The 20392-nt window shown below is 44.9% G+C and overlaps 2 protein-coding genes across 2 annotated transcripts in view; one reads left to right on the plus strand and one right to left on the minus strand.

Annotated features, from left to right (window-relative positions):
• Positions 1-5536, minus strand: part of SYT14 (synaptotagmin 14) — a 117629-nt gene extending 112093 nt beyond the window's left edge. The window contains exon 1 of the mRNA XM_072140231.1: positions 5483-5536. Within this exon, the coding sequence (XP_071996332.1) occupies positions 5483-5495 (13 nt within the window). The 5' untranslated portion in view covers positions 5496-5536. The remainder of the gene's footprint in view (positions 1-5482) is intronic.
• Positions 1-20392, plus strand: part of LOC140121060 (uncharacterized) — a 325444-nt gene that overhangs the window by 21296 nt on the left and 283756 nt on the right. The gene's annotated exons all lie outside the window — the stretch shown is intronic.

A 20392-nucleotide genomic window follows, 5' to 3' on the forward strand; every position in this document is an offset into this window, starting at 1 on the left:
AACTACAAGTTCCCTGAGAAGCCCTTCAGTGAATAGTACTTATGGAGTCCTCCTTGAAGCTTCATCCTATGAACATGTATTGACTTGTATGGGATTTTTAGGACGCCTTACAGGTACAGGGCAGTTTGAGTGGGACTTATGGCTGAATACCTAAAACCAATTGCAGAAGGTTTCCTTCGAAGTGCTGAGGTTGCTGAGTTCCTATGCCATCTGGGAGCCTCTCAGAGGCTCCAAGGCCTTTAACTAAGCAATCTCAATCATAGCCTGCATCGGACAGGCTGTAATGGAGAACGTCTATATTGTATAGTATATAGCAGTATACGCTATGAGTGATCAGAAACCCTAGGGTACAAACACCCAACAAATAGTAAAATACAATAGACAAATAAAAAGTTCATAAAAAAACATTCTAATTCAAGTCACCCCCCCTTCCCCTAGAACGTGTCCTAAATTGTCTTGTGTCCCAATACACCAAAAATGAACGTAATAAAGGAATAAAATGACCAAACCGTGACTTTTTCAGCAATTTCAACCAAACATACAAATTTTCATCAAAAGTTGGTACAGTTCCCAAAAAGGTATCAATGAATAAGTCAATTATTTTAGGTATTAAAGCATAAAAACTATATAAATTTGGTATCTCTGTGACCATACAGTCCCAAAGAATAGAGGGACGGTGTAATTTGGACCATGAAAAAGGCCATGAAAACAGCGATTGTATACACTCACCCATTATTGAATTAATGGGTCAAAAAGAGGCTCTGGAAGAGATAGGCAAAAGACAATGACAAGAAATGTAATCTTCTTCTTATTACAATGGTTTCCTACAGCAGGAGTACAGGATACTGCAGTAATAACATAAAGCCAGGCGTCAGCAGAGAGGCTTCCCCTGCCGGCGGAGCACTGATACAGACACCAGGGTGGTCTCTAAGTTTCAACTCAGTCAAGTATAATACGGGTGCATTATATGGCCTGTGTTATGGGCACAGATCCCATCCTGACCATGAATCCAATGACCGGAACTTACAGCACCATTAAACCCAAAGCTGCTACAATCATTAAACCTTAACAGTCCCTTTAGATCTCCAGATTTTACCCCATTAAACTCTCTGGTAGGGGATGAAATATCCTTTCTAAAATTCCCACTATTGTGTGAAATCTCACCCGTTTACCTAAAAAAGAATCATATGCAAATGAGCAGAGAAGAACAGATTTTGAATTGAGTCAAGTTTAGAGGCTGGGCAGTGTCATTTAAGATCTTTGATGCTATAGCACCTAGAAATATGCTTCTGGTGTCATATTAAAGATAAGAATCTCATCTTTTAGATCTTGCGGTACATGTGCTAGAGAACTGGAGATACAGACTATACAGCTATATTCACATGAACGTATGGGGGGAGTATATACATCCCCATACACCGCAATGGCCTCACGGTGCGGTACGGGAGCAGTATGGTGCAGCACCGTACCATTCCATAGCAGGGAGTTCCGGCGGGCATACATCGTGTGAATGTAGCCATAGTTGGTAAGGTGAGCGGCAGATAAATACCAGTACCTGCCTATTTATTTTCACAGGCACACAGACCTACAAGCCTAATGTCATCTGAAAAATATGACAAAAGCATGATGTGTCTAGGTACTACGGAACCGAAGTGTTTGGTGTAATAACCCCCCTTCAGCCCTTCAGACTATATACTTGACTCATCTCTGGCAAAATATGACTCTTCTTATCTTCACATGACTTTGGAGGAGATTTTTTTATTGGTAAACGGGTGAGGTTTCACATAAAACAGGGGATTCTAGAAAGGCCATTCCATCCCCTACTTGAGGGGCTGCTAGTTTGATGGGGTAAAATCTGGTGACAGAATCCCTTTAAGCCAATCTGGAAGTTATACACTTGTTCTGCACTCTGTTCAGATGTATTGAGATACAGACAGCTGAAAATATAGTTGAAAATGTGAGCTAAGGATAAAGATTAGGTCCCCACCTATCTCTACAACTGACTGTATCCCTGGTTCTGTAACTCACAAAACATAAGGCCCAATGTGATCTAAAAGACAAGATTCTTATCTTTAATATGAAACCAACAGCATGTTTCTAGGTTCTATAGAACCCAAGACATCTACCCCTCCATTCTATAAAAGTGACTCATCTCAGGCACAAAGTGACTCTTCTCATGTCATTTGAATATGACTTTGGAGGAGATTTTATTTTTTTAATAGGTTAATGGGCAAGATTGTCACATGGCCTGGTCCTAGCCTACAAGCGTGCATTCAGATGGGACAGTTTTGTACGGTTAACACTGCTCTTCTTTATTATCAGGATGAGGATATTGCATATCAAAGAGGTTCTGCAGCCTTTTAAATGCGACTTTGAGGTTATAAAGTATAAGAATATTCACCTTAGCCTCCCTGCGGCCTCCTGGATCATGTCAGTAACTTAGCACAAGGTTATAATAAGGTCAATGTGTGTTATCACAACACTTTATAATGTCCCCAGGAGACGTGGCATGTTTTCTCTCCATCCATGTGCACGCTCCCTGCAAGTCTGATGCCCAAGATCAACGCGTCTGAGCCAGATCTGAGGCAAATCTATTAGTAAGTGCGATATTCCCCGGTGTGTATCATAAGAGCGTAAAGAACATTAATATCCAAAGCACAGAATGAGCCGAGATTTCTGTACTTTATGTAGATTCAATCTGTGAGACATCCCTGGTCCTGAAGAGACTGCAGCGGATCGGGAGCTGTCCATTCAGCACCACCGGTCCTGGGCAACCTCATCCAAGACCTCAAAACAACTCTAGCAACTACAACTCCCATCAGGTCGCAGGCTATCATATCATGAGTTGCAGGTTTGCATTAAGTAGAATATGTAAGAATGTATAGTTCGTTTAAAAATCACATTAAAAAAAATCACCTAAAATAACAAGAATTACAGAAGAAACATTTCTAACCGTACACCAACTTTCTATGGTTCCTCTTGTAACTGCACACAGAGCATGTAGTTTCTTGAATTTTATGTGACATCTCACCGGTTTACCTATAAAAAATCTCCTTGAAAATGAGCAGAGAAGAGTCACTTTTTGCATGAGATGAGTCACTTTTAGAGGATGCAGGGGGAGGTTTACTTTGGTTCTATTCTAAAATCTGATATATAAAGACACGTATAGAGGAATATTTAGTGGCCCCCTTCCACAACGGCTCAACTTCGACTCCTCTCGCTTTCTTGGATTTCTATTAAAGGAAATCAACCAGATGTATTTTGTTGTTTTAACCCAAGCAGGGATGCCTAAGGGATGCCACACGTGGTGTTTTCAGTCCTGGTAAAAAACTGAAACGTTTTTAAACTGACTGAAAACGCATGCTTAAAAACGGACCAAAAACACCACACGTGGCATCACCCTAAGGCTACATTCGTAACGGTAGGCGGGCACATGACGGCACCGGGGAGAAGAGGAGGGGGAGAGCGCCGCTCAACCCTTGCCCCTCTCCATAGCAATATATCATGCACGGCGCCATATTCCAATGAGAGATAGGACATGTCCTATCTTTCTCTCAGCTGCGGAGCGGTGCAGTGGTGCACGTGTGTTGTACTGTACCGCTTGCGTGCGGCGCTCTGTGCGTCCATTGCCGGCGTTGGGGGACATATATACGCCTTGTATACGTCGGCTGTATATACGTCCCCATTACGTGTGTGTGAATGCAGCCTAAGTGTGCCCCCTGAAGCAAGATACATTTTTTCATTTAGTTTGTACTGGCTTATTTTTTCAAAAAAAGGACTTGTAGAATTATGCAAATGAGCCTCAGAAGCTCCTGCCTATATCACAGATGCCTCTACGGGCTCCGTCAGCTGTCACTGGCCCTCTGGAGGAGTAAGGCATGAATAATCGGCGGCTAAGAGAGCCAGAAATGTCTTCTGTGACTTAGACAGGAGCTCCTAGGGCTCATTAGCATAATTGTAAACATTTTTTCTAGAACAAAATTTTAAAATAGCCATTAGCAGCTCAATGAAGAACGGGGTACACGCCAGCATGCAAGTATGCTTGGGTAAAAACCACTGAATCCGTCTGGTTGATTTCCTTTATACACATCTGCTGAGATTACGTTGCAATACCATGCACTGCCACCGGGCAATGAATGGCACTGTGACTGTTATAAAGAACAATATGGAAGCGCAACCTCTCAGTCAATTGAGAGGTGGGATTTTTTAAATAGTTTTATCTGTCATCAATATAAAAATCTTGGAAAACTCCGGCCATGAGCTGAGCTGAGCCTCATGCCTGAGGCGGCAGCACCTGCAGCTGGGGGGGGGGGGGGGGGGGCAGCATCAGGGGCGCAGTTATCTGCTACAGAGTAGGACCTGCTACTTAAAGTAGTGTCAGCATTGGTGAAATCCACCTACCTAAAAATTACCTGATACTCGATGGGGCAGAGGGCGCACCATTCTAAAGCCCTATAGTGATCGGAAGTCAGGCTCTTCTTAGTGAGCTGGATCATTAGGCTGCGGTCACTAAGACGAGCCGGCTCTTCTGGCTCCTGAATGTCTCTCTATAAAATATATAACAGAGAGCCTCAGTCTAGAAAGTCAACCTACTCCACCGTACTTTTAACCCGATTTTATCGGGTGAGCCGTTTAGGGGCGGGGTTAAGAGATCTATCAGCTCACTAAATGGGGGCGACTCCCGACATTCACGGGAAAGAGTCGGCTCTTTGTACCAGCTTATTCGCGAACGACCCATCACTACACTTCACTCAGCAGTGAATTTAGGTTCACCCCTGGCTGTCAACCAAATTTTCTAAGCGCAATCATGGAGTAGGTCAAACTAACGCTAGCAAGACTTTCATCATAATGGTCCACAGTCAGGTACTACAAATAATTTAGAAGGTCTTCAATAGTCGAAAAATACACCATATATAACTTCATGTCTTATATTACATCGGATTCACCGCGTTTCTATATATTTATGGTCCGAGCTGTGGACAAACACATCAAAGAACACGAAAACTGACCCAAACTTTGGTCGACCACGACCGGCACCACTAATTGGAGCCTAAATGTCCAGAAACAAGACAAAGCGGACGAAATGTTTCGGCACTCGCGCTCCAAAGGGCAACTTTTTGTTTCGTACATAGCAACTTTTTCACAACCGCGCCAATTCCACCATTTAACGGTAAAACCTGGGGCGAGCAAAGAGTTTTTTTGGCGCAAAAACTGAAGCAGGGTGTAAGTATATAATGTGTATAGAGGAAGGATGCGGAAGCCATATTCAGGCATGTACAAGGCAGCAGGCACCGGGGGATGCCCAGTAAACACACACACACTGTACACAGCCAGAAAGCTGCCTCCTACACCCTGCACACTCTATCCATAGCCAGGTCACACAGCTACACCCGCGGGTGACACCGCTGGCCGCAGCCGCTCGGAACCCCCCCCTAATGACTTGTTAATGAGCCGATCAGCAGACGGTTATTGGCCTACTTACCATCTATCGCCATGATTCTTCCAGCACGGAGCGTACCAACTTCTCAGGTTATAGGGGTGGGCTGGTGAGAGTGAGTGACAAGGAATGAACCACGCGCCGCCCGCGCTCCCGCCGCTGCCGCTGCCTCACACACACACACACACACACACACACAGATGTGACAGGAGGCAGCGCCCGGCGGGGGTTGTAGTCCTGTCACCTTAGTGGGGGGTTGTAGTCCTGACAGTAGTATCTGTCTGTGACCCTGATACCACAGCTTTATTGATTGACTATAATGTTAGAAAATATAACTTGTGTATTTTAGACACACACATATATCTAGAGCAGAAGCAAAGGATGTGTAAAAACCTGGTGAAAATGTAAAAATAAAACCGGTCATGAAATGGAAGTTCGACCCGTGAGGCGAAATTTTATGTACAGAAATCACGCGCACATGTAATAATGCGTTTCAAACGCAATGCACAGAATCCTGTGATCACCTGTTGAAGTAAGATTGCGTTCGCGACGCGGTGTTACTTCAACATGTATTGAAACGCAACGTCCCGCGTGAGCACGGCCATCATGTTACGCCGCATTTAGATGGGTTTTGTACAATTCCCATCCACACCATTGTGACTGTAGGTAAATCACTGTGATTTAGGCCCCATTCACACAGCAGTATTTGTAGCCGTGTCTCAACGAGCCGGGTGGCCATGCCGCAAAAAATCTAGGGCAGATCCCATTCCTGCCTGGACTTGCGGCACTGCCACTCAGCTTCCTCCTCTTTCACATGAACCGCGGGAGTCGGCTACCTGTATTTAGGGACCAGCTGCCAATATTCAACTATAGAAATACTGTATCAAATGTTTTACACAGTGCCTTACTGAAGCTTGGAGGGGGGGGGGGGCTCTGTTACATGATTCATGAAGCACTTCATGTCATGTGACCAGAGTGATGTAATCTAAGGTTCTTTACCCCCTAACATTTTCAAAATCTACCCCACGTATCTATCTGATCACATGGAATCACAGCAGCCTCCATGGAGGATGGGGAGAACAAGGCTGCTGTGATTTCATGTGATCAGATACATACATGGAGTAGATGTTGCATATGTTAGTGGGTAAATGACCTAAGATGACATCACCCTGGAGGCATTTAATTCATAGGGCTCTATGGGAACCTGTCACGAGCTGTATTTGTGAAAATTTGTGACAGGTTCCCTTTAACTTGACATGGCTGTGCAAGATTTTCTTTAATGCATCAGAAAAATGTGATATTGCACAGTGCCAAAATGATGTAGGGTCTGACCTCTGACCAGGCAGATGCCGTACACCTGAGGCTTATTGACGTTCATAGGTGTTGTGTTCCTCTCTGCGGGATGTGTAACCTGCAGACCAGTTCAGTGCTGGCTGTGTAGCCTGCAGGTTATGTGAGCAGGTGCCCCATCTGCTCTTACACCCCTTGTGGTGCTCGCTAACGAGCTGGCTCCGTGATCTCTAGTTATACTTCCTTCTGCTCCTCAGGCGTATCCTTACTGGCATGATCTATGATACGCGTACCCCACCTCCTGCCGTGTAGCAGCTATGAATCCGTCAGTCCTTGCACAATGGGAGCAAGACCATTACTTTGTTCTGCACCCTTGAACCTAGAGCAGGGATGGCAAATCTATGGCACAGGTAACACTCTTTGGGCATCCAGGTCATCACTAATGTTATGTATCTCCATGCAGTCCCAGACAGCCCCGGACCTGCTGCGCTCAGTGGTATTTTAAAGGGACCGTTTTGCATGAGACTACAGGAGGAGTAGGAAGGTGTGGACAGTTCTGGCTGCGTTCACACGTTGCGTTTCGTTTGCACTTAACGCATGCGTTTTCAAACAGCTGAAGAGGAGATTTCCCTAATTACATTGTTGTTAACATTGCGTTTACAAATGCACATGTAAACACTTTGTTAACAGGTGTGTTAACATTGCGTTAATGCTTGCGTTTTGTAAACGCAATGTTGACGACAAACATCTTCAGCTGTTCGAAAACGCATGCGTTAAACGCAAACAAAACGCAAAGTGTGACCGCAGTATTGCTGCTGTATTGGTGTCCTCAGGACACTGATACGATTGAAAACTGCGACAGAGCAAGAGCAATAAGTTACTAATTAGGCCACGGTCACACGTACCACTAGGCGTCCGTTCATAACGCATTCGGGTCGAGGACCTCCCCCTGTGCGCTAGCGTCGCGTTATGATGGACGCCTAGCGGTACGTGTGACCGCGGCCTTAAATTGCTATGTTGGCACTTAGGGTGAAGACACACATGGCGTTTTTAGGCCGTTTTTGGGCCGTTTTTCAGATCATTAAAAACGCATGCGTTTCTGTCAAAAACAGGCGTTTTTGACAGGCAATTATCTTAATTTAAACTGGTCAAAAACGCCATGTGTGTCTTCACCCTCAGTAAGTGGGTTCTGGTGGTAGAGAATCTACTCACCCAAGTTTTCTGTTCCCCAGACACTTCTTTCCCTATCCCTGCTCTGTGCCTCTTCTTTGACCTCTACTCGAACCATTAACTTTCGGGCAAATATATGGAGTGATGCGTTAGGCCTCTTGCACACTAGCGTTGCGTTTCACGTCAGGGTGCAATGCGTGAAAAACTGACGTTTTGGCTGCGTTTTTGTTCCATTTTTCCTTGGAGTAATTTGCGTTTTTGCGTTTTTCACGCGCGTGTTGTTAGCGTTGTTTTTGCGTTTTCGGCGCATTTTTGACGCGCGTTTCAATGGGAGACTCGAGCAGTTTTCAAAGGGACCATGGTTTGGGATTAAAATGTGTTATTTAATTGAAAAATAATGTCTTCTGATAATTTGCAAACATCTGCGATCTATTCTTCACTGTTCCGCGCGTATAGTATATTATCTCCCGACAATTTAGCAGATGTGAAGAACAGTGAAGAATAGAATAAAATCATTGTACACAGTGAACACAGTGAACACAGGATCATTTAAGATAAAAACACAGTGCAGAACACAGTGCAGAATAGATATATATGTGTGTGAAGAACACATTGCAGATGTTTAAATACATCTGCAATGTATTCTTCACACATATATATTGTTCTTCACATGCTATTTTGTTCGCGCCGTTCCGCGCGTATCTCCCGACAAGTAAGCAGATGTGCCGAACATCTGTAATCTATTCTGCACTGTGTTCTGCACTGTGTTTTTATCTTAAATGATCCTGTGGTCACTGTGTTCACTGTGTTCACTGTTTTTATTCTATTCTTCACTGTTCTTCACTGTGTTTTATTAATTAAATGATCGTTCGCGAGCAGGGGAAATAATGTTATTCTGGTCACCTAGCAACCCTTACGTTTAAAACGCATTGCACTCGCATTGCACTTGCAATGATTGCGAGTGCAATGCGTTCTTGATGCATCTCCATAGACTTGAATGGGGCGTGAAAATTGCGCGTGACTCGCAAAAATAGAGCATGCTGCGATTTTGACGCGCGTGCAAACGAACGCAAGCACGCGCGTTCAAAACCACGCTAATGGAGAAAGACCCATTGAATACAATGGGACAGAGTGCAATGCGAGTTCTGTGCGTCAAATGCACGCGCAGAACTCGCGCGTGAAAAACGCCAGTGGAGAAGGGGCCTTATCCTACACAGACACACAGAGGATTGTCTCTCCTGGATACATCTTCCGCAGAACCCCAATATGAAGTATGATATGAATGCACAGGATTTCAGCCTCTGGATGTTACCATTCATTGGGGGTCATTTACTAAGGGCCCGATTCGAGTTTTTGCGACGGGTTAACCGAATTTTTCAGTTTTGCGCCGATTTTCCCTGTGGCCGTATGAAACCCGACGGATTCGGAGAATCATTTCCATTCATTTCCATTTTTCACTCCCCACCTTCAAAAATCTATAACTTTTTTATTTTTACACGTAAAAAGCTATGTGATGGCTTGTTTTTGCGTAACAAATTGCACTTCATAGTGATCGCATTGAATATTCCCTGCCATGTACTGGGAAGCGGGAAAAAAATTCCAAATGCAGTGAAAATGGCGAAAAAAACACATTTGCACCGTATTCTTGTGGGCTTGGATATTACGGCTTTCACTTCACGCCACAAATGACAGGTCTACTTTATTCTTTGGGTCAATACGATTACAGGGATACCAAATTTGTATAGTTTTTATAATGTTTTCATACATTTACAAAAATTAAAACCTCATGTACAAATTTTTTGCCGTCTTCCTGCGCTAATAACTTTTTCATACTTCGTTGTACGGAGTTGTGGGTGGTGTCATCTTTTGCGACTTTTGATGATGTTTTCAATTATATTATTTTTAGGACTGTACGACCTTTTGATCACTTTTTATAGAATTTTAAATTTTTTTTTGAATGGCAAAAAAGTGCCACTTTTGACTTTGGACGTGATTTTCCGTTACGAGGTTAAATGCAGTGAAAAAACATTATTATATTTTGATAGATCAGGCATTTTCGGACGCGGCGATACCTAATGTGTTTATGATTTTTACTGTTTATTTATATTTATATCAGTTCTAGGGAAAGGGGGGTGATTTGAATTTTTAGTTTTTTTTATTATAATTATTTTTTTTTTTTCATTTTTATTTTTACTATTTTTCAGACTCCCTAGGGTACTTTTACTCCTCATACATTACAATGTGCTGACAGCACAATGTAATGAATGGGTTAACCCGAAGTAGCTTCGTGTCTTCGTGAGACCCGAGGCTACCATGGCGACGGATCACCGCTCCCCAATGACGTCACGGGGAGCGACGATCCTCGGAAAGATGGCGGGCGGTCGCGAACCGGTTAAAAAAAAAAATTGTCGCTGGACACGCACTTACCTTCACCCGGCAATGGATCGTGCACTCCGGCGGACCTCGGCGGACTTCAGCGCAGCAGCGACACCTGGTGGACGTCGGAGGAACTGCCTTAGTGAATCACCGGAAGACCCGAATCCACAGCAGAGAACGCGCCGCTTGATCGCGAATGGACCAGGTAAGTAAATCTGCCCCATAGTGGGACTCCGGACCACAACTCCCCTCAGTTCAGCTCCTTATCCTACACCAGACCTCACTCTCATGTTGCCTTAAAGGAAATCTACCATCAAAATCAAGCACAATAAACCAGAGGCACTTACTCATAGACTGTGCCTGTGGTAATCCTCTAATATCTGTTATCCATGGCCTCCCTCCTTCTAAAATCAACTTTAAAAATTATGCTAATGGACTGTAAGGGCTCGGGGGAGGCATTACCAGAGCCCCTCAGTACTGTCGCTGCACTGGCTATTACTCTGTCTCCATTCTGTTACCTTGGTATCTACCCCCTTCCCTATTCCTGATGTAATATCACATAGTGGGGGAAGGCCTCCTGCACATTGTAACAGCCTCTGAGAGAGGGGCTCTGATAACACCCCCAAAGACCTTCTGGCTTATTAGCATCATTTTAAAAGTTGATTGTAGAAGGAAGAAGGCCATGGATAGCAAATATAAGAACATCTATGGCCCTGGTTTATCATGCTTGACTTCGATGGTAAATTTCCTATAAATTCCTCCCTTGGTAACTTTTTCCCTAAATTGGTCGACCCTAAAAAGACTACAAGCATTGAGAGGGAGGACTGAGAATAAGGCCTGCTATCCTAGACCTAACCTAGTGGTCTTAGCAATCCATTCAGTTCAGCTATCCTAAGTCCAGGAAATCTTGCATGTGAACAGAGCGAGTTTCTACGGGATTTACCTGCCAGTACCGAGCCAGGGACTGGCCCAATGGTGGACCCAAACTGAGTCTACCATCACCACAATGCACTTCTACACTAATGCGTGTGCATACGGAAGACGCAGCCTACTCAATGGAGAGTTGAATAAGAGAGACACTGACATTACGGCAGAAGATGGGCAAGGCCTGTAGGGGAATAGAGAGGCCTGACAGCGGAGATGGGGCGAAGGCTTGATGCCATGTGCACCACGATCTGGTGTTTGGACATTAGCTGTGACAAACACGCAGGGTCGGCTCCAGGTTTCAGTAGGCGACTGGGCGACAGCGCCTCAGTGGGCCCCTTTACAGTGAACTCACGTGGCAGTATTCAAAATTCTCCTGTTCTCTAAAATATTCCCTAGTTTATCATCCCAAACAGCCCCCTTGTGGTTATTTTATATAAGCCCCCTCTCACACCCTATGGATTCATTATATACAGCCCCCTCACCCCCATGGATTCCTTATATAGGGCCTTATGTGGGCCCCCCCCCCCCCAGCAGCTCTGGGCCCCCGGCACTTTCCCAGGTATGCCCAGTGCTGACGCCGGCCCTGTAGGTTACACTCATGCACTTTATTCAATGGTGGGCGCAACATACATCTTTTACATGTAGAAGCTTTGGAGCTTTTTTGTATCATAAGAACAAAGCTCCCCATATACAAATGTTATTTTTGAAGGTTGTTTGACGCTCTTTGTTCTGGCTAAGGTCGGGGTTGTCACTTTAGCTTAATGTGTGCTTTGTGTGTTACGTATCGTTTTCTCTCTATATATCTGCTCTATTGATCAGGTTTGATAGACAAGGGCAGATGCATTCACACAAGGACGTCGTGCGGCGCTGACTACATGTGGATGGAGGCGGCACGCCACAAGGTTGCGCAAAAGACGTTGATGTCTCACCTCGTACGGTATACAATACATGCTATCTGTAATGTGATTAGCAAAACGCACTGTCAGCGGGATTGTGGCTACTTACTGATGGTAATTAATGGAGCAATCCTTGCCTTTCCTCATTCAATTGAACCAGCGCATGCTATCCACTAAGAGGGGTCATCCATGGAGTTCAGGATGATACATATCCATGACCTGTTACCTCCCCAGAAATCTCTGTTTACATGAATAGATATATTCCCCATGGACTAATATTCGTGGGGCATCCTTTCTTTAGACTTTTTCAGTTGTGTATTCCGCTGTTACTTCTCCAAAAGATGGTTTTTGGATAATAATAATAATAAGGGGTATGTCCCACAGACTGTAGTATAAGTATAGTAACTGCACTGTTAATGACAGCTGAGCATGATCAGTGCAGCCTATAAATCTAGAAAGGGCTGAAGGACCAGTGATGATGTCATGTGGTCACATGACACACAGATCCTTCAGCCACTGAGCTCTTCTTTAGTTCTAGCAGAATCAAGTCAGGGCCGGATTAAGGTCGGTGGGGCGCCCCTGTGTGCAAAATCTGGTGGAAGCCCCCACCACAGTAGCACTGACAATGTGCATCACTCCCAGAGACAATTAGCTGTAAGTCGCACGCTGAACTCAGACATTCTTGATGGTGGAGGTCCCCCTTAGTAGTAAACTGGTTGGGGTCCTAGGGCACATGCCCCGGGAGCCCACCCAATAATCCGTCCCTGAATGGAGTGTATGTGGAGACGCACAAGTAAGTGCAAAAGGCGCCATATTGGCTTATATCATCACTCCCCACTGCTTCTTTGTGCAACATAACTAGAAAATCTAAAGAAATCAGACAAGATTTTAAGAAGCGTATTGTGGGCTTGCACAAGTCTGGTTCATCCTTGGGTGCAATTTCCAGATAACGGAAAGTGCCTCATTAATCTTTACAAATCGCAAGTACAAACCAGATGGCAATGCCCAACCATTATACCACTCAGGGAGGAGATGAAAGGGCTTTGGTCCGTTTGCATCCAAAACACGTGACCCAAGTCATACTGTGCAAGGGCAATGGTACCAAGTACTAATCAAATGCATGTAAAATTTTGACTCTATATTTATTTATTATTATATAGTTATTTGGGAAATATAAATTATTTTGTTAATCCTAATTCACCTAAAACAAAAAAAAGATTTATTCTGATTATTGTGAGAAAAACATCATATGTATCTTTTTTTATAGTGTATAGAAACATGGGTTGAGCTGTATGAATATTATGGCCCCTACAAGTCTGGAATCACTTCCTACATATGGTACCAGCATCAGCTTCTTGGGGAACGGAGGTGGTGTCCCTTCTGTCTGCTCTTAGTCTGCAGTTTCAGGACCTTTGGAGGTCCTTCAAAGATCCTGAAATGGCTTTTGTGCATTTTTGTGTATTGAGAGCAAGAACAGATGGATGAAGATTTCATGTGTGAAGGTCAGTTAAACAATTTGTGGGTGGTTTAGGTGGCCATGGGCCCTCTAGAAGGCTTGGGTCCCTGGTTTCCAACCAAAATGCCCATGTAATAATCTACTGCTGAGTGTACTTATTGTCCATGGCCTCTTCCAAAAAGCAGAATTGTCACAGCCAAAGAACTCCTAAAAGTGCAGGACACTCATAAGCTAAATAATAAACGTGGAGCAATCCTTATACTTCTTTACTCCCCCATTGGGCTATGATGTCATCATCTTATAATTTCAGACATAAATGTGTGATTGTTGGGTCTTGCTGGATAATAAGGTGCTCGGACACAATGAATGATAATAATCCATCAATATAAGATGAATGAAAAGGCGAATGTAACCTCTACAAGAGCCGGCAGATAATACGGCTACAGTCAAGCTACATAAATTAGCAGGGTATTGGGCTGTGAACGTGTTAGCAGCTGTGAGATCTGCAGCGGGTGTGAAAGGTGATGTAAGAACATCTATGGTGCGACTCTAAATAGATGAACCTCAATATGCTCAGCGCCTTGGTACCAAAAACCTGGTAGGGGGCATCACATCCTTTTCCTATAATGGGAAGGGCCCCATTTCTACTTCTAAAAGAAGACCTGCCATCTATCCTGATGTGTCTGCCAAAATAAGTACCTGTATTAACCGTAAAATTACAATATGGAACATATCCTTATACCCATGTGCTGACCTGCTGGAACACCTACTAAAAATTTACGAATACTGAATGTTACCATTCTACTTGTCAACCGGCTGTGCTATCTCTGGTTAGTTATGTGTTGCTGGGTTTAGGCATCATGGGATCGATAGCAGAGGAAGTCTATTATTAAGCAAAAGAGAGCATGTTCTGCAAGAAAGTCATATACAGACAGTCCCCTACTTAAGAACACCCAACTTACAGACGACCCCTAGTTACAAACGGACCTCTAGTAATTGGTCATTTACTGTACTTTAGCCTTAGGCTACAATAAACAGCTTTAGCAGTTATCCATGGTGTCTGTAATGAAGCTTTATTGTTAATCCTGTTAACATTTTTAAAATCCAATTGTCACATAAACCAAAAAAAAAATTTTGGCAGGGGTTACAATTATAAAATATACAGTTCTGACTTACATCCAAATTCAACTTAAGAAGAAACCTACAGAACCTATCTTGTACGTAACTGCCTGTACAGTCTATTGCTTCCTTTAGATTGTAGGTATTTTTAATATATTGGCTTACTATGTTGATGACCAATACTCAGGATCAGTGGGGATAATGTACTTACCATCCCACATTCCACTGCTCACAGCAGCAGCAGTTTCAACAGAACCTAGAACTCTAGCATCTAGAATGTTTTTTAAAGATGAGAATCTCATCTTGCAAAACATACCAGGATTGTGGTCCTGTGCTATAGAACCAAAAAATAGGTTGCTAAACATATATTTGGGAGTGTAAGCTGCACATAAAGATCCCAATCCTGACCATCTGTCTTTAACTGTCTGTATCTCCAGTTTTGTAGCTCACAGAACCACAAGCCTGAGATTCTCATCTTTAAAATTACACCAAAAGCATGGTTTAGGGTGCTACAGAGCCCAACTCAGCTAATTTGCATAAGACTTTAAGTTGTGTTTTTTATAGGTAAACAGGTACGTATTAATATTAAACAATAAGCAATTCTAGAAAGGACATCGATTCTACTTGGGGGGCAGGTAGGTTAATGGTGTACTACGCTATTATATAAGACAGATGCGTAGAGATTTGCAGATGAATAAATACATGACATATCTGCTCCACGTTAACGCCATTCCCTAAAATATTAAATGACTTCTTTCCCGACTTTGTGAACTAATCATCTCATGCATTTCAAGTCATTCTTTTCATAACAAGACCCTAATAATCCCATGCCTAAATTACCAACCATTGTGATTCTGTGAAATAATACACATTTCAGTTTTTTGTACAATCAAGCTTTTTTTTCTCTCCTATGAAATACATTTTTTCTGTGAGGCTTTGAAATTCTGCTGCTAAAGAAAGAGTCATATGAAAAGCCTCTCACATGACACATCAGTCACATACACAGGGCTTAATTCATGCACACAATTTTTTTTATTGAAAACTTTTTTATGACATTTTTGACAATATTTAATAGATTTTGGTGCTGTTTTCTTTTATTACATTTTGAATTTTTTTTTGGTATTTATAGAAATAGAAACCTATTGGAAAATGTGGCCAAAAAACAAGGCTCCCAGCAGCCAGACCCACAGAGATTAGCAAATTATGTGACATCTCCTCATAGTGAAATGTTCTATGCTTTTTACCTAGACCCAAAAGGAGCACCGGTTCACCTAGAAGTTAATGGAACACCAGTTCACCATGATGTGAATATAGTAGCGCTTCATCTAGAAGTGAATGGAGCACCGGTTCATCTAGAAGTGAATGGAGCATTGGTTTACCCTGCAATGAATAGAGCACCGGTTCACCAAAGAGTGATTGGGGCACCAGTTAACCAACAGTAAATGAACCATCAGTTCACCTAGTAGTGACTGAAGCACCAGTTTACCTTGCAGTGACTGGAGCACCAGTTTAGTTTACCTAGCAGTGACTGGGGCACCAGTTTACCTAGCAGCACCTGGAGCACTGGTTCACCTAGCAGTGACTGGGGCACTGGTTTACCTAGCAGTGATTGGAGCACCGGTTTACCTAGCAGTGACTGGAGCACCGGTTTACTTAGCAGTGACTGGAGCATTGGTTTACCTAGCAGTGACTGGGGGTCCAGTTTACTTAGCAATGACTGTAGCACCGGTTTACCTAGCAGTGACTGGAGCATTGGTTTACTTAGCAGTGACTGGAGCATTGGTTTACCTAGCAGTGACTGGGGGTCCAGTTTACTTACAATGACTGGAGCATCGGTTTACCGAGCAGTCACTGGAGCACCGGTTTACCTAGCAGTGACTGGAGCACTGGTTTACCTAGCAGTGACTGGAGCACCGGTTTACCTAGCAGTGACTGGAGCATCGGTTTACTTAGCAGTGACTGGAGCACCGGTTTACTTAGCAGTGACTGGAGCATTGGTTTACCTAGCAGTGACTGGAGCACCGGTTTACCTAGCAGTGACTGGAGCACCGGTTTACCTAGCAGTGACTGGAGCACCGGTTTACCTAGCAGTGACTGGAGCATCGGTTTACTTAGCAGTGACTGGAGCATTGGTTTACCTAGCAGTGACTGGAGCACCGGTTTACCTAGCAGTGACTGGAGCACCAGTTTACCTAGCAGTGACTGGAGCACCGGTTTACCTAGCAGTGACTGGAGCACCAGTTTACCTAGCAGTGACTGGAGCACCGGTTTACTTAGCAGTGACTGGAGCATTGGTTTACCTAGCAGTGACTGGAGCACCGGTTTACCTAGCAGTGACTGGAGCATCGGTTTACTTAGCAGTGACTGGAGCATTGGTTTACCTAGCAATGACTGGGGGTCCAGTTTACTTAGCAATGACTGTAGCACCGGTTTACCTAGCAGTGACTGGAGCACCGGTTTACCTAGCAGTGACTGGAGCATCGGTTTACTTAGCAGTGACTGGAGCATTGGTTTACCTAGCAGTGACTGGGGGTCCAGTTTACTTAGCAATGACTGTAGCACCGGTTTACCTAGCAGTGACTGGAGCATTGGTTTACCTAGCAGTGACTGGGGGTCCAGTTTACTTAGCAATGACTGTAGCATCGGTTTACCGAGCAGTCACTGGAGCACCGGTTTACCTAGCAGTGACTGGAGCACCGGTTTACCTAGCAGTGACTGGAGCACCGGTTTACCTAGCAGTGACTGGAGCATTGGTTTACTTAGCAGTGACTGGAGCACCGGTTTACTTAGCAGTGACTGGAGCACCGGTTTACTTAGCAGTGACTGGAGCATTGGTTTACCTAGCAGTGACTGGAGCACCGGTTTACCTAGCAGTGACTGGAGCACTGGTTTACCTAGCAGTGACTGGAGCACCGGTTTACCTAGCAGTGACTGGAGCATCGGTTTACTTAGCAGTGACTGGAGCACCGGTTTACTTAGCAGTGACTGGAGCATTGGTTTACCTAGCAGTGACTGGAGCACCGGTTTACCTAGCAGTGACTGGAGCACCAGTTTACCTAGCAGTGACTGGAGCATCGGTTTACTTAGCAGTGACTGGAGCATTGGTTTACTTAGCAGTGACTGGAGCATTGGTTTACCTAGCAGTGACTGGGGGTCCAGTTTACTTACAATGACTGGAGCATCGGTTTACCGAGCAGTCACTGGAGCACCGGTTTACCTAGCAGTGACTGGAGCACTGGTTTACCTAGCAGTGACTGGAGCACCGGTTTACCTAGCAGTGACTGGAGCATCGGTTTACTTAGCAGTGACTGGAGCACCGGTTTACTTAGCAGTGACTGGAGCATTGGTTTACCTAGCAGTGACTGGACCACCGGTTTACCTAGCAGTGACTGGAGCACCGGTTTACCTAGCAGTGACTGGAGCACCGGTTTACCTAGCAGTGACTGGAGCATCGGTTTACTTAGCAGTGACTGGAGCATTGGTTTACCTAGCAGTGACTGGAGCACGGTTTACCTAGCAGTGACTGGAGCACCAGTTTACCTAGCAGTGACTGGAGCACCGGTTTACCTAGCAGTGACTGGAGCATCGGTTTACTTAGCAGTGACTGGAGCATTGGTTTACCTAGCAGTGACTGGAGCACCGGTTTACCTAGCAGTGACTGGAGCACCGGTTTACCAAGCAGTGACTGGAGCATCGGTTTACTTAGCAGTGACTGGAGCATTGGTTTACCTAGCAGTGACTGGGGGTCCAGTTTACTTAGCAATGACTGTAGCACCGGTTTACCTAGCAGTGACTGGAGCATTGGTTTACCTAGCAGTGACTGGGGGTCCAGTTTACTTAGCAATGACTGTAGCATCGGTTTACCGAGCAGTCACTGGAGCACCGGTTTACCTAGCAGTGACTGGAGCACCGGTTTACCTAGCAGTGACTGGAGCACCGGTTTACCTAGCAGTGACTGGAGCATCGGTTTACTTAGCAGTGACTGGAGCACCGGTTTACTTAGCAGTGACTGGAGCACCGGTTTACTTAGCAGTGACTGGAGCATTGGTTTACCTAGCAGTGACTGGAGCACCGGTTTACCTAGCAGTGACTGGAGCACTGGTTTACCTAGCAGTGACTGGAGCACCGGTTTACCTAGCAGTGACTGGAGCATCGGTTTACTTAGCAGTGACTGGAGCACCGGTTTACTTAGCAGTGACTGGAGCATTGGTTTACCTAGCAGTGACTGGAGCACCAGTTTACCTAGCAGTGACTGGAGCATCGGTTTACTTAGCAGTGACTGGAGCATTGGTTTACCTAGCAGTGACTGGGGGTCCAGTTTACTTAGCAATGACTGTAGCACCGGTTTACCTAGCAGTGACTGGAGCATTGGTTTACCTAGCAGTGACTGGGGGTCCAGTTTACTTAGCAATGACTGAGCACCGGTTTACCTAGCAGTGACTGGAGCATTGGTTTACCTAGCAGTGACTGGGGGTCCAGTTTACTTAGCAATGACTGTAGCATCGGTTTACCGAGCAGTCACTGGAGCACCGGTTTACCTAGCAGTGACTGGAGCACCGGTTTACCTAGCAGTGACTGGAGCACCGGTTTACCTAGCAGTGACTGGAGCATCGGTTTACTTAGCAGTGACTGGAGCACCGGTTTACTTAGCAGTGACTGGAGCACCGGTTTACTTAGCAGTGACTGGAGCATTGGTTTACCTAGCAGTGACTGGAGCACCGGTTTACCTAGCAGTGACTGGAGCACTGGTTTACCTAGCAGTGACTGGAGCACCGGTTTACCTAGCAGTGACTGGAGCATCGGTTTACTTAGCAGTGACTGGAGCACCGGTTTACTTAGCAGTGACTGGAGCATTGGTTTACCTAGCAGTGACTGGAGCACCAGTTTACCTAGCAGTGACTGGAGCATCGGTTTACTTAGCAGTGACTGGAGCATTGGTTTACCTAGCAGTGACTGGGGGTCCAGTTTACTTAGCAATGACTGTAGCACCGGTTTACCTAGCAGTGACTGGAGCATTGGTTTACCTAGCAGTGACTGGGGGTCCAGTTTACTTAGCAATGACTGAGCACCGGTTTACCTAGCAGTGACTGGAGCATTGGTTTACCTAGCAGTGACTGGGGGTCCAGTTTACTTAGCAATGACTGTAGCATCGGTTTACCGAGCAGTCACTGGAGCACCGGTTTACCTAGCAGTGACTGGAGCACCGGTTTACCTAGCAGTGACTGGAGCACCGGTTTACCGAGCAGTGACTGGAGCACCAGTTTACCTAGCAGTGACTGGAGCATTGGTTTACCTAGCAGTGACTGGAGCACCGGTTTACTTAGCAGTGACTGGAGCATTGGTTTAGCTAGCAGTGACTGGAGCACCGGTTTACTTAGCAGTGACTGAAGGGGCAGCTCACCTAGCAGTGACTGGAGCACCGGTTTACCTAGCAGTGACTGGAGCATCGGTTTACTTAGCAGTGACTGGAGCTTCGGTTTTGGACAGGGGATAAATCACTTTTATCGGAAAAGCCAGGGAGGGACCATCAATATCAGATTAGTCTGGATCAGGCAGACTGCAACCTCTACTGGTCAGCCGATCCTGGATTGAATAAAAGCAAAGCTGCAGTTATCCATTGTGACCACTTCCCTGAGAACGGAGCAGTTCTTTCAAATCCTGGAAATCCACCACACACAGGAGAGAGACAGAAATGTAGTGTCACAGTTTTACAGATCCAAT

Source organism: Engystomops pustulosus, chromosome 3, assembly GCF_040894005.1.
Source record: "Engystomops pustulosus chromosome 3, aEngPut4.maternal, whole genome shotgun sequence".
Classification (NCBI taxonomy): Eukaryota; Metazoa; Chordata; class Amphibia; order Anura; family Leptodactylidae; genus Engystomops; species Engystomops pustulosus.